The sequence below is a fragment of the Ostrinia nubilalis genome, chromosome 6, assembly GCF_963855985.1.
Source record: "Ostrinia nubilalis chromosome 6, ilOstNubi1.1, whole genome shotgun sequence".
Lineage (NCBI taxonomy): Eukaryota > Metazoa > Arthropoda > Insecta > Lepidoptera > Crambidae > Ostrinia > Ostrinia nubilalis.
In genome coordinates this window covers 6626116-6639543 of record NC_087093.1, presented here as the reverse complement: position 1 = coordinate 6639543, position 13428 = coordinate 6626116, and the positions used below count along the sequence as shown (strand labels likewise).

Genomic DNA, 13428 nt, shown 5'->3' with positions numbered 1-13428 from the left:
TTATTATTGTTGTTAAATAATATGTATAAAATAAGTAGGACTACGTATTTGTAATTATGTACAAATCATTAATTTAATTAATAAAGAAACTTGATACATTCATTCCAAAAACTTATTAGTTAAAAAAAACAGGAAATCTAATAAGTTTCGATTACAATATTTTTGATCATCATTGAATTACTCATAAAAAATTTAACAGTGCTGTAGTGCCTTGTTTACCATTGAATGCTGTGTTACTTTTTGTTAAACATTGATTTCGCTGTTGTGAAAACAGATAAAAGGGTGTTATAAGACTGTTAAACTTTTTATGCATAATTCTAATTGTACAAACAAAGTACATAATAATAATATATTGCAACTTACTAGACAATTAGAATCTATCCCCTAAGTTCTTGATTTGTATTATTATTGTAGACTATTTTACAATAATAATATACCCTTTCAAAATGCTTATTATATTTTTATTATCAAATAATGAATACATTATTTATATTTTCTTGTTTATTCATTTTGAATTACAATCGATTGATTATTATGATTAATATGGTATTGAGGTATTACGATTATTTTTCTTGTTGCGATTAATATGCATGGTTTTCTTTGAATTAATTTCTTCTAACATTTCTTTAAATCTGCATGTATAATATGATCTTGATTTTAACTATACTTTTACCTCCTGTGCCCTATTCATAACACAAATAAATGTCGTGAAATAAACCGCCAAAATTTTAATATCGATATAAATTAAATTACACTAACACACAGAGGGATACAATATCGATTACAACTTACGTAAAATTCATTCGAGTAGAATTAAATTGGTATGGTAATAATAAAATCATCGAATACTTATTCCGAGGCGCATACGTATACAAATTGGATTGTTTCTCCGAGTGGAGTCTTAGCTTGAAATCTACAGATCCACCCGTAGTCCTTACTGTGGGAGAGGAGTTCACTTGAGCCATAAGAAAGGAATATGGTTTGAAATAATGCAAACCAAAATCATACGCGAAGTCACAAAATTGGGTGGTATGGGTATCTCACGACATTTATACATTACTTTCGCTTATGATTTTAATTATTTCCCGTATAGAGAAATCATAATGTAATATAACTAATGCATGTTGTGAATATAGCAAACGGGTTTTTTGTATACATATTCAATTGGTTCGTTTTTATGTAATTGTTATTGTGCGTTTCATCGACACTCGTGTGCATTATTGCTAAACTTCTTATTTAATAAATACAGTTAGACAAGGGCACAGAGTGAGCGATGTTGTTATACCGTACACACCACAGACATGCATTTAATAGATGAAGCAAGCATATTTTTTTGTATTCCCTTTTCCTCATTTTATTTAATAATCTTAAGTTTAAATTGTCACGGACGATATTTTGTTTTGCCTCGTTTTAATACGAACGATTGTTAAAAATACGTTTAAAATGTACCCCTGTATTGTTAAATTGTATCATATTGAACTCTGTTAGCTTGTTGCGAAGTGATATCCCTTAAAGGAAAATATCTCGAGCATTAGATGTCACTTTTTTGGTTCGAGTTGTATTTTTTGTATCCGTTACCTAGTCATTAACCATCTAACCTATTTTACTTGTCCAATAAACTTCGTCTTACGCCTTGGAGACAAAACTCTAAAGCGGCGCGCTGTCAAAAGCGTGGTTGTCCCCGTTGAGTAGCTCGCGTACGGCCCGATCGCGGTCGCAGACGAGCCGGTACCATACAGTTATTAATATTCCTTCGGAATAGAGCAACAACCACGAGCTGTCAAACGAAACCGATTTTGGATGACACTGGATATCATTTGTGTGTCAGTGTCAGGATTATTTCAATTTTGTACAATAATAATATATCAATCACTCAACTACGCACCACGTTTCTGAAGCACTATTTCTCATAAACATCCACGATTTCACTCAGGTAAAATATATCTCAAATTATCACCGTGCCACTAAGAGTAAGCGCACACCGTTGATTTTTCGTCGGCCGATAGTTTAGTCGGGCAGTTGATCAGTATGGGCATGTATGGGAGTGCGCACACTACGCCGATTCGATTTGGCCGATTCTTCATACAAATTAAAATCGGGCACAACTATCGGCCAACTAAAAGTACTCTTAGTGCCTCTGAACTGTCAAATAGTTGCAAAAAAAACGGTTCTGTTTGACGTGACGGCGACGTCATCACGCATCTCTTTTTATCACACAGTGTTGCTGCTAGTGACATCTCGCTCGCTCAGTTCTTTGTTGCTCTATTGCTAGGTATATTAACTTTATGGCCGGTACGTATACCGGCGATCGCTAACGGCTACAGTGCCTTCTATAGGCAGAGTAGCGATACTCTGCCCGGTGAAACTGGAACGCTCCTCAAGCTACCGCGCGCGTCCTCCAAAAGCTTGCGTCACCTAGCTAAAGGCATGGCTGTGTACTATACCGTGGCCGCTGGGGCGCAGTGGTGTCGGTGTCGGTGTCGTCGCTGGCGCTGTACCTGGGCACGCTGGAAGCGGCGCGCGCGCTGCACGCGGCGCTGCTGGGCGGCGTGCTGCGCGCGCCTTCCATCGGCTTCTTCGACTGCACGCCCGTGGGCCGCGTGCTCAACCGCTTCAGCAAGGACGTCGACGTGCTCGACAATGTGCTCCCGATGACGCTCAGGGGGTGGACCTCGTGCTTCTTCGCGGTATGCGAACGTGCCGCCCGATGTTTCGATGTGGCGCGGTTGCACTGCGCGGGAAGTTGATCGAGACAGGGTCTTATTACAAAAAGTTAAACCCGGGACGAACACTGGTTTAAAGTGACATTTCCAAACTAAAATGACAATTTAAACTAGAGTTCAACTAGTAAAATTTTTTGTAATAAGGGGAATAGTGTTAACACACACTTCAGTTAATTTTTTCGTGCATCTCCCATACTTCGGTTGCGTGCTCGCGCTGTTCGATAAATTTTCCGCATGGTGTAACTGCGCCAATACGGGTGTAAAGAGCCTCGTATTCATTGGCCGACGAATGTTTCGCGTCTCCGTAGTTCCTCTACTAGTGAATACGTGGCTTAATGGTTCGATTGAAGTACTATGCTCACTACCATACCGTACTAGATTGCATCAGACACCGTACTCTTCAAGACTCCTACCATATTTTCGATTGTGCCTGCGTACTCGTTCTAGAACCGAAAATATAACGATAGCAACGCCTTTGTATTATTTATACTGTCATGGTTTGGTATAGCGCAATGAGCAGTGTCCTTCAATTTTCTCCATTTTACACCTTTGTTTTGAAACATGTGCATACTTTACAGCCAGTAAAACGGCTTACTACTAATTACAAAAATAAGTACCTATTCATAGGCCAGTAGAATTAAACACAAAAATTGATTAAATCGGAAATAATTCCTACAAAAGATTTTTTTGCTTTAATGGCTTCATTGGTTGCCCATTAAGACTCTCCTAAGTTTTCGACTTCGACGGAGTTGTGCTTAAGTGGTGGGGGCCCCCGAAAGGGGCGTTTTTTCGGTTTTCCGGTTATACCGCGTAAAGGACTTACCCTATCGAAAAGTGGTCTTCATGACGGTTAAAGGGCACTTAATCTTGCATTGAATAAGACCAAATTCATATGTTTTGGACAAACCGTTCTCGCGCTAAAGTTCGGCAAAGTAGAAAATATACGTATAATTAATGACCCTCTCCACGTCCAATGGCTTGTTACCCACATGCTTCCAAGCCTTGTAAAGGGTCGCCTTAACCAGTGTAACCCTAACAAGGCTCACGAGTTTGATTCGCTTATCCTTGTTCGTCCCAGCCGTTCCTTAACTGCGGTTGCTGCACCTCTTCCTGGCACTCTCCTGAACGACTCTGTGTTACCTAATGTGGCTGCCCCTCTTCCTTGTACCCTCCTGTACGATTTCATTGCTAGCCATATGCCTGGTCCAAGGTTCGACGCCACAAAGTCAACTTCGTACGAGTGAAAATAGTTTAAATACTATTTCCCGTGCTTGCAACATTTTTCTTTACTGCTTCGCCTCTATTAGTCGTAGAGTGATTGTATATATCCTATAGCCTTCCTCAATGTATGAGCTATTCAACACAAAAATAATGATTTCAATCAAACTAGTAATTCTTAAGATTAGCGCGTTCAAACAAACAAACAAAAAACTCTTCAGCGTATTAATATGAACTTGTTGTCATTGATTTTTGGCGTCGAACCTTAGACCAGGCATACGGCTAGGCAACGTAGTCATGCAGGTGGATACAAGTAAGAGGGGCAGCCACAGTAGGTAACACAGAGTCGTTCAGGTGAGTGCCAGGAAGAGGTGCAGCAACCGCAGTTAAGGAACGGCTGGGACGAACAAGGATAGGCGCATCAAGCTCGTAAGCCTTGATAGGGTTACACTGGTTGAGGTGGCCCTTTTCAAGAATTGGAAGCCTGTGGGTAACAAACCATTGGACGTGGAGAGGGTCATTAATTATACGTATATTTTCTACTTTGCCGAACTTTAGCGCGAGAACGGTTTGTCCAAAACATATGAATTTGGTCTTATTCAATGCAAGATTAAGTGCCCTTCAACCGTTATGAAGACCACTTTTTGATATGGTAAGTCCTTTACGCGGTATAACCGGAAAATCGAAAAAATGCCTCTTTCGGGGGCCCCCACCACTTAAGCACAACTCCGTCGAAGTCGAAAACTTAGGAGAGTCTTAATGGGCAACCAATGAAGCCATTAAAACAATAAAATCTTTTGTAGGAATTATTTCCGATTTAAAAGCTAATTCTACTGGACTATCAGTTCAGACTATACACAATATGTACCTACCATTATACATTATTCAATTTAAATTTCATTTGTAATTGAAACTATTACATATTGTAAACTTACATAATGTAAAGTATGCAAGTATCTAATGCATAATAAAAAAAAATCACATTGACAAAGTTTTACTGCATACTAACCAAATATTAGGATTTCAAATACGTGCGATTTCGTTCAGGTACACGAATTTACTGACGTGGGATCAGTTTATGTTCAATAATCCCAAAAATACATAAATGTAGTGCAATTTGTTATTTCTAATTCTAATGCTTATTTATAGTGCTTAGAAGCCAATTTATGCCCGGCGCTTAGAAACTATGTAAGGACTATGCATGATTTCTGTCTTCTATAGTGATTTCAATATGTAGTTGCCTTCAGCCCCTGCACTTTAACTCCCAGGCACCAATGTAGTTCCGGTAGATAAATAGACACCGCTTTCACTCATCCCGGGTTCCGTTTAGGCTCGTAAATAATGTATTCATTATTAAGTCCCTGTAGGACTCCCACTAATGCCTACTAATCAATTAATAAACTAGTTTTCGTGGACGTTGTTACAGCCATAGCATCGTTTTTTGCTGATTTAATGCCATATTTGGCGGGGTGGCGTGCGGCGAAGATAATCCATGCGGTCCTGTTGAACAATGTATTAAAGACGCCGTTGCAATTCTTCGAAGTGACTCCCGTGGGCAGGATACTTTCTAGATTTTCTAAAGACATGGACGTTTTGGATACGTCACTTCCCTCTAACTTTGCCGACGTGATATATTGCGCGTTCGAGGTAATCTCCCCGTAAAATACATATAATTAATATTTTATTTCGCGGTTATGTTTTGATGGGAATTTATGTTACATTTCATCTTATTTTTTATGAAAACGTGTTCCAAATTCACTGGGGGTTTTACATGTTACTGCTTTATCTCTGTTACTCTGTTCTTTCATTTTATTTTGTGTTTTTTCTTGGCTTCTTTAGTAATTTGAAGATTGTGTTTTATGTCTTAATATTTTATGCTTTTACTGTTAATTTATGTTATCGAGCCTACATGTTAAAATTTGTGACAAAACTATTTAAATATTTATTTATTTTCTATTTACCATATTACTCAATGTGTAAATAACATTGTAAACTGATCCCAGGACGGTTTATCGGATAACAAAGTGAAATTAAACGCAATACCTATGAACAGTTGCTAACGCTCATCAAATGTGTCGTTTTTTGCACCACTGGTGTGACTAATATACAAACGTAGGTCTCCAGCCCATGTTTATTACATAAAACGGCATAATAAATGCTTAAGATGTTTTTTAACACATTTGGTACAAAATATCAAAGCTAGAGTATGCATAACAAATATGTATCTATGCTTTTATTATAAAATCTCATTTGAATTAATATGGGATTTGCTCTTGTTGATACGTATGTTTTTTCTACAATTTCTATTTACTAAAGCGTATCGCATCTTAAAATGATGATGAATTACAGATTTTTAGTTACACAAGAATGCCGTACACGTAATAACATAAAAATATCTTAACAAAATCAATTTAGGCAGCCATTAACTTAACCTGAAGTGACAGCCGCCATGATCGAAGACGCCATCTGATTTGAACTTAACTGCGTATAGGTCCTCGGGACGTTGTTCGTGATCAGTTTCTCGACGCCCATTTTCCTGGCGGTGATCCTGCCGATCGGGGTGGTGTACTACATCATCCAGCGGTTCTACGTGGCCACCTCGCGGCAGCTCAAGCGTTTGGAGTCGGTCTCGCGGTCACCCATCTATTCGCACTTCGGAGAAAGCATCACCGGCGCTTCTACCATCCGCGCTTATGGAGTTACGAACAGGTAAGCGGTGTGCTGGGTGTAATGTTTTAATTCATGATTATTCTGTTAACAAGAGAGATATGCACATTTTTAAAAATGCTATTATTGCTTACGTTACCTAATAAGACAATATTTTGTATTAGTTTTTGTATATGAACTTCAATTAAAAAAAATCGGCTCAAGAAAGTGATATCTTAAAGTACAAGTGGTACAACTTATTGTGAGCTCATACCGTTATCCACGGATTATAAGTAGTTAACGTGGAGCGCAAAAGAACTTAAGTCTTAAGTTCTTTTTCGAAGTAAAAAAAATAGACTTATTCGTATCTCTATGGCATTGGACAGATTTATTGAAGAATCGGAGCGGGGAGTTGACCACAACCAGGCGTGCTACTACCCAAGCTGCATAGCCAACCGGTGGCTGGCAGTGCGGTTGGAGATGATGGGAAACCTCATCATCTTCTTCTCTGCCATATTCGCCGTTCTAAACCGAGACGACACCAACCCTGGAATGGTGGGCCTTTCGGTCAGCTACGCTCTGCAGGTAATTCACAGATTTGAAATATAAAACGTATGGCCCAAAAGATTGATAACATTTTAAAATATTGACTTCGTTATCAAGGCTAAAAAAGTTTTGTTAAAAAAAATAATTAAAACTTGTTTCATATACAGGGTGTTAGGTAAATGGGTATATGAGCCAACACTAGCCCATGTTAGCATGGGCATAATAATATAAATGGTATGGTGAAGTCAGAAAATTGATATCTTCATTTTAATTATTTAAATTTCCATACAAATCGGAATTTATAAAATTTATTTTGTATGAAAATTAAAAAAAATAAAATGATGATATCAAATTTCTGACTTCACCATACCATTTATATGCATATGTTAACATGGGTTAGTGTCGGCTCATATACCCATTTACCTAACACCCTGTAGAATAGTTACATTAACATATTATTATTTGCTTTTGTTGTAGATAACACAAACATTAAACTGGCTGGTGAGAATGACGTCTGAAGTGGAGACCAATATTGTCGCCGTTGAAAGAATAAAGGAGTATGCTGAAACTGAACAAGTAAGTCAATAATTTGGAATTAAGTCTAGGCGCAGTCGGGCAGTTGATCAGTATGGGCATGTTTGGAAGTGCGTACATTACACCGATCTAATTTGGCCGATTCTTCATACAAATTAAAATCGGGCCCAACTAAGTATCGGCAGGCCTGGCTCACTCCGCGCGGTACATCCGATAATTACCTACAGCGAAGCGCCCCGCCGGCGGGTATTATATCAGTCGAGTGTCACGCGCGCGCCCGTCAGGACGCTGGCGTGCGTTGTAGTACCTAATTCTATGATCGAAGTATTATTTAAAAATGGACATAAAGAGAAATAAATATTATTGTGCGGCGTTCGGGTGTTTAAATTCGAAAAGAAATCTACCGGATTTATCTTTTTTTTTCGCTTCCCAAAGATGCTGAAAGGTATGTTGGCCATGTAGGTAATCAATAATTCTTAGCATAGTATAGGAACCTAACCTACCATGACTACTGCTCAGAATGCGTTCGTTCGGTTCAGCCAAAAATGACGTCCACTGCTGGACAAAGGCCTCTCCCAAGGTTTTCTATAATGAATGCGTACTTACCTACATACGTACCTCATTACAAATAAGTAGATTAATTATTTTTTTACTAGACACTACTAGACAGCAACCCTAACAGCGTAAGAAGAGTTCAGGGGCACGCGATAGAAAGAGACAAAACTTGTAGGTGAATAAAATTGTAGGTACGTAGTGCTGTGCGAGCTGAATTCCACTGTATCGCGTCGTAGCAAGACTCGCATTTATTTAAATCGTCTTGCGGAGTAATCCTTCTGTACCTGTACTATTACTTATTCTGTGGTATCGGCCAACTAAAAATCGGTGGTCTGCGCCTAGTCTCTAAGATTGTAACTTAACGTTTTGCTAAAATTAACTGCTATATAAATATTCTTCTTTTGGATGTGTTGTAAAAATGACACTCATCTTAAGCCTTGGCGTGGACCACCGACTTTTAGTTGACCGATAGTTGGGTCGGACTGTTACAAGTGCGCACATTACACCGATTTTTTATCGGTCGATTCTTCATACAAATTTGAACGCGGTCCATCAATCGCCGTCTGAGTAAACATAAGGAAGACGAAGAAAACTCCATCACGAACTTTTATGTGACGTACCAAAAATTTTAGTACAAAAAGCAAACTTAATACCTGTGTCATAAGGAAGCGGCGTGGAATCTCCCCAACGGGCCGGGTTCTACGTGGCCCGAGACGGGCGCGCTGACGCTGCAGCAGCTGACACTCGGCTACCGCGCGGGCGAGCCGGCGCTGCGCGACATCACGTGCGCCGTGGCGCCGCGCGACAAGCTCGGCATCGTCGGCCGCACCGGCGCCGGCAAGTCCACGCTCACGCTCGGACTGTTCAGGTGAGTTTGGGCGAATGTTCGTGAAGAAAAAACCTTTTTTTTGCAAGATCGGGCATTTCCATCGCCCCGGACATGGTTACCCCCTAATGGTGGGAAAATGGTGTGCCCATTGAAGCGGAGAAAGCTGATCACAGCTATAAGCAACGTCAGTCCCAAAGAAAAAAAGGGGGAATATTGGAACTTTCGTTGCTTGAGACGGGCGCGCTGACGCTGCAGCAGCTGACAGTCGGCTACCGCGCGGGCGAGCCGGCGCTGCGCGACATCGCGCGACAAGCTCGGCATCGTCGGCCGCACCAGCGCCGGCAAGTCCACGCTCACGCTCGGACTGTTCAGGTTAGTGAAGGAAAAAATCACCTTTTTGCCAGATCAAGAGCATTTCCATTATTACCCGTTGGAGGAAAATGGGTTGCCCATTGAAGCCGAGAAAGCGAGCGGCTATCAACAACGTCAGTCCAAAAGAAGAAAGCACCTTTTTGCAAGATAGTGAGCATTTCCATTTCCCCCAACATGCTTACTTCTAGTGAGAGACAATGAAAACTTCCGTTTCGTGGCCGGCAAGGCTACTCCGATAATCGTTATCCAAAGTTTGGAATGTTGCCATCTCTCTCATGTAAAACGAGATATCAGCATAAGCGAAGACCCGAAACTACAAAAACAGTGTTTAGGAGTAGCTCTGCGGAAACGGGTGCGCTGGACTACTGCGTGGGCGAATCGGCTCTACGAGACATCACATGCGTCGTAGCCTCTCACGACAACCCTTTAGAGAGTAAATAGTTTATCTAGCTCCAAATCTCACACGATAATCGGTAAACTGACTACAAGATGACTGTCCAATCCTGCGACCGACAATTCTGCCAATCATATACTATAATAAATCTAATTTCACCAACAGGATAGTGGAAGCGATGAAGGGCAAGATCGAGATCGACGGCATCGACATCGCGTCCATCGGGCTGCACCAGCTGCGCTCGCGCATCACCATCATCCCGCAGGACCCCGTGCTGTTCTCGGGCACGCTGCGCATGAACCTCGACCCCTTCGAGGCCTACTCCGACGACGATATCTGGCGCTCGCTTGAGCATGCTCACTTGAAGAACTTCGTTAAAGGTAACGCGTTGCAGACACTAGAAAATTATTCCCCTTTTTTGATTTCAACTTTACAAATATACATGGGATTAGTAATCTAAATTGTAAAATATAATAGTTAAACTAGATCTAGCGCATAAATCAGTCAGTACCTGAGATATGGGAGTGGGAGGAAATTGACATAATATGACGTGACGATAGAGCATACAAATCTGAAACCTCGCTGATGTTTGATGTTTAAAAATCACTCTTCTGTGCCGATCCCATATCTCAGGCATTGACACAGTTCATCTAGACGTATAGCCTTTGGCCGCAGCCTTACCTGCGTGAAATTCAGTTCGACACAGTACAGTGGCAGTCATATTACTGTTCTGAAAAAGAACTCCCATGCATACCAAATTACTGGTATACATAGCCAGTAGGGTATATCTGTTGACTGTTTACTATAGTACCACCAGCTCTGTTTAGTTTCTCAGCTAAGATCAGCTTGCTAGAGAACCAAATGCTGATTTGCACCATCTTACTTTAACAGTAACTATAATCATAGCCGATGTTTTTGTATGGAATTTGACAGACTTGTCAGTAAGATGCTGCAATCCAGCCTAAGTAAGTCACCTATTATTGTGTTTGTCGAATAATAAACCGGTCTTGTTTCGCCCAGGTCTGACGGCGGGTCTCCGGCACGAGATCGCGGAGGGCGGCGAGAACCTGTCCGTCGGGCAGCGGCAGCTGGTGTGCCTGGCGCGCGCGCTGCTGCGCAAGACGCCGCTGCTCGTGCTCGACGAGGCCACCGCCGCCGTCGACCTCGAGACCGACGAGCTCATACAGGTGCGCACTCGGATTGTTACACTTTGCATGCACGTATACACCACTACATTTTTATCACCGAAAAAATTTTTCATGAAGTTATTTTTTTTATTATCTTTAGTCCGTATTACTCCGTATTTTACGCGTCACAGTTGGGGCACTCCGCTGCTCGCTAGAGTAGTCGTATGCGCTCGCACATTGCCCCGATCTGTCTGTCTCGCTCACGCCTCGACCACGCTTCCAGTGTTGTTATTACTTACTTAGCTAACTTCAAGTAATTTTGAGTTCTAATAAATGTTACATTATCTTACGTAAGCACTATTTACGTAAGATAATGTAACATTTATTAGCGACGCGTGTGTCCATAAATTACCAATTTTGGGATGAAATTTTGAGTAACTTTATTTAACTTTTTTTTTTGCATAAATAGGATGAGTATCAATAACTCATTACCCAGATTTTTTTTTCGATGATAAAAATGTAGTGGTGTATAGCGGGGGCAGGGCACATAGTACGCAGAACTGACGGCCGATGGGGCAGCAAGGTTCTGGAATGGAGGCCGCGTACCGGAAAACGCAGCGTGGGACGTCCACCCACAAGGTTGACCGACGACATCATAAAGATAGCAGGGAAGCGCTGAATGCAGGCCGCTACCAATCGATCAACATGTAAAGCATTGGGGGAGGCCTATGTTCAGCAGTGAACGTCCTATGGCTGAAATGATGACGATGATGATTTAGCGGGGGGGGCCGGAGTGGCACGGCCAGAATGGTCTAGTGCTGTTGGGCTACTGATTTGATGATAAAGTCCGGTCGCCGTGCACGTAGAATTTCGTCCAATGACCCCAAGCTACCCATCCTTATCGCTCACGCGTAATCATTTGCAGTCGCGACTGCGTCAGGCGGCCGCAGTGAGTGTGCGAGCGCGACAGCAATATAATTAAGCGCGAGCGATAGCTTGAGGTCATTGGATGAAATTCTACGTGCTCGGCGACCGGACTTTAGTTGATAGTACTGACTCATGAGCTATACCAGACCCCATGACATGGCATATCAGGGGCCGTGTTCCCTCAAAAGATACGTCTATGTCACTTTGTTCACCTGAGTGTAGAAAGTGGAATTTTAGTGTCCTCATTTCACCTCGAAACTTTCACCTAGCTTTATTTTCCAGGTGAATTGAATCGATTAAAAAGATCGACTTTGTTCACCTAGGAATTAATTCACCTAGGTGAACAGATGCGAACTTCGCATTGCGAAGACTGAGTGAATTAATTCCTAGGAGAACAAAGTTTACTGCTTTAGTCGAATCAATTCATCTGGGTGAAATGGTTCCGAGGTGAGATGAGGACACTAAAAATTCCACTTTGCTCTGATGGCCAATGTTATGCATTCGGTCGAAGTAAATATGTATTATGCATTTTTTTATACTTATGAAAGAGTTAACAACCGCTCTTTATCCTCAGAAAACGATCCGCTCTGAGTTCGCGTCATGCACGGTGCTCACCATCGCGCACCGGCTGAACACCATCATGGACTCCACCAAGGTCATGGTGCTGGACCGCGGCCAGCTCGTGGAGTACGCGCCGCCGCAGCAGCTGTTACAAGACAAGAACAGCATCTTCTACGGCATGGCCAAGGACGCCGGCCTCGTCAACTGACCGCTGAGTGATTAATTACAGGTAGGTAATCGCAAAATTCATATTACTAGTTTTTCTAAAGTCCGGTCGCTGAGCACAGAATTTCGTCCAATGACTCCAAGTTACCCATCCTTATCGCTCGCGCGTAATTATATTGCTACACTACGACAAGAACAGCATCTTCTACGGCATGGCCGAGGCCAGCGGCCTCGTCAAACGTCACGACATATCCTACTATAGGTCGCGCAGCAAGAGTTGAAGCGATCAACACTAGCAAAGATTTGCATCGGTATTCAAATATTTTGTCGGTGCCAGCAGGCCTGTTCATCTCCGCGAGTTCACATCGAAAACAAAACACGCACGATAGCCCACCTACAGGAGGCGATTCGACAAGGCGTCACATACGAGATACGAGCGAGCATTGACACACGCACGCGTACTCTTGTCTTGTATTATGGAAAAAAATAAAAAAATATTGTGTAAAAATACTGTGCAGTATTTTACTGCCTAAATAATAATAAAAACACACAATGTACTTTTTTTAAGTTGCATGAAGACACTGAGAGGTAAATAAGTGGTTATTGTTATTCATGATAATTCATGCAAATTCATGTATTTCTTCCGACATTTTCCGCGATTTGGCACTTCACGTCACACATTAGTTTGCCGAAGTTCGCCGAGCCAGCTATTGTCAATTATTATAGGTGTCAAACAGGATAGGGTCTTTGCGCTGGTTTTCGTCCAACTATCGGAGTTGCCAACTTTGTGATCTTAACATACCCTTACATAAATGTATCATATTATTTTAT

The 13428-nt window shown here is 41.6% G+C and overlaps 1 protein-coding gene across 7 annotated transcripts in view; it reads left to right on the top strand.

Annotated features, from left to right (window-relative positions):
- Positions 1 to 13428, top strand: part of LOC135072478 (multidrug resistance-associated protein 1) — a 45080-nt gene that overhangs the window by 25369 nt on the left and 6283 nt on the right. For 4 of the 7 annotated variants that reach the window (XM_063966399.1, XM_063966400.1, XM_063966396.1 and 1 more), the window contains exons 19-26: positions 2464 to 2687; positions 6433 to 6650; positions 6974 to 7172; positions 7611 to 7709; positions 8888 to 9090; positions 9983 to 10197; positions 10838 to 11004; positions 12446 to 12661. In XM_063966399.1, the coding sequence (XP_063822469.1) occupies positions 2464 to 2687; positions 6433 to 6650; positions 6974 to 7172; positions 7611 to 7709; positions 8888 to 9090; positions 9983 to 10197; positions 10838 to 11004; positions 12446 to 12640 (1520 nt within the window). In that variant the 3' untranslated portion in view covers positions 12641 to 12661. Of the gene's footprint in view, positions 1 to 2463; positions 2688 to 5367; positions 5589 to 6432; positions 6651 to 6973; positions 7173 to 7610; positions 7710 to 8887; positions 9091 to 9982; positions 10198 to 10837; positions 11005 to 12445; positions 12662 to 13428 lie in introns of all 7 variants that reach the window. The other 3 variants (XM_063966402.1, XM_063966398.1, XM_063966403.1) reach the window with 1 other exon arrangement.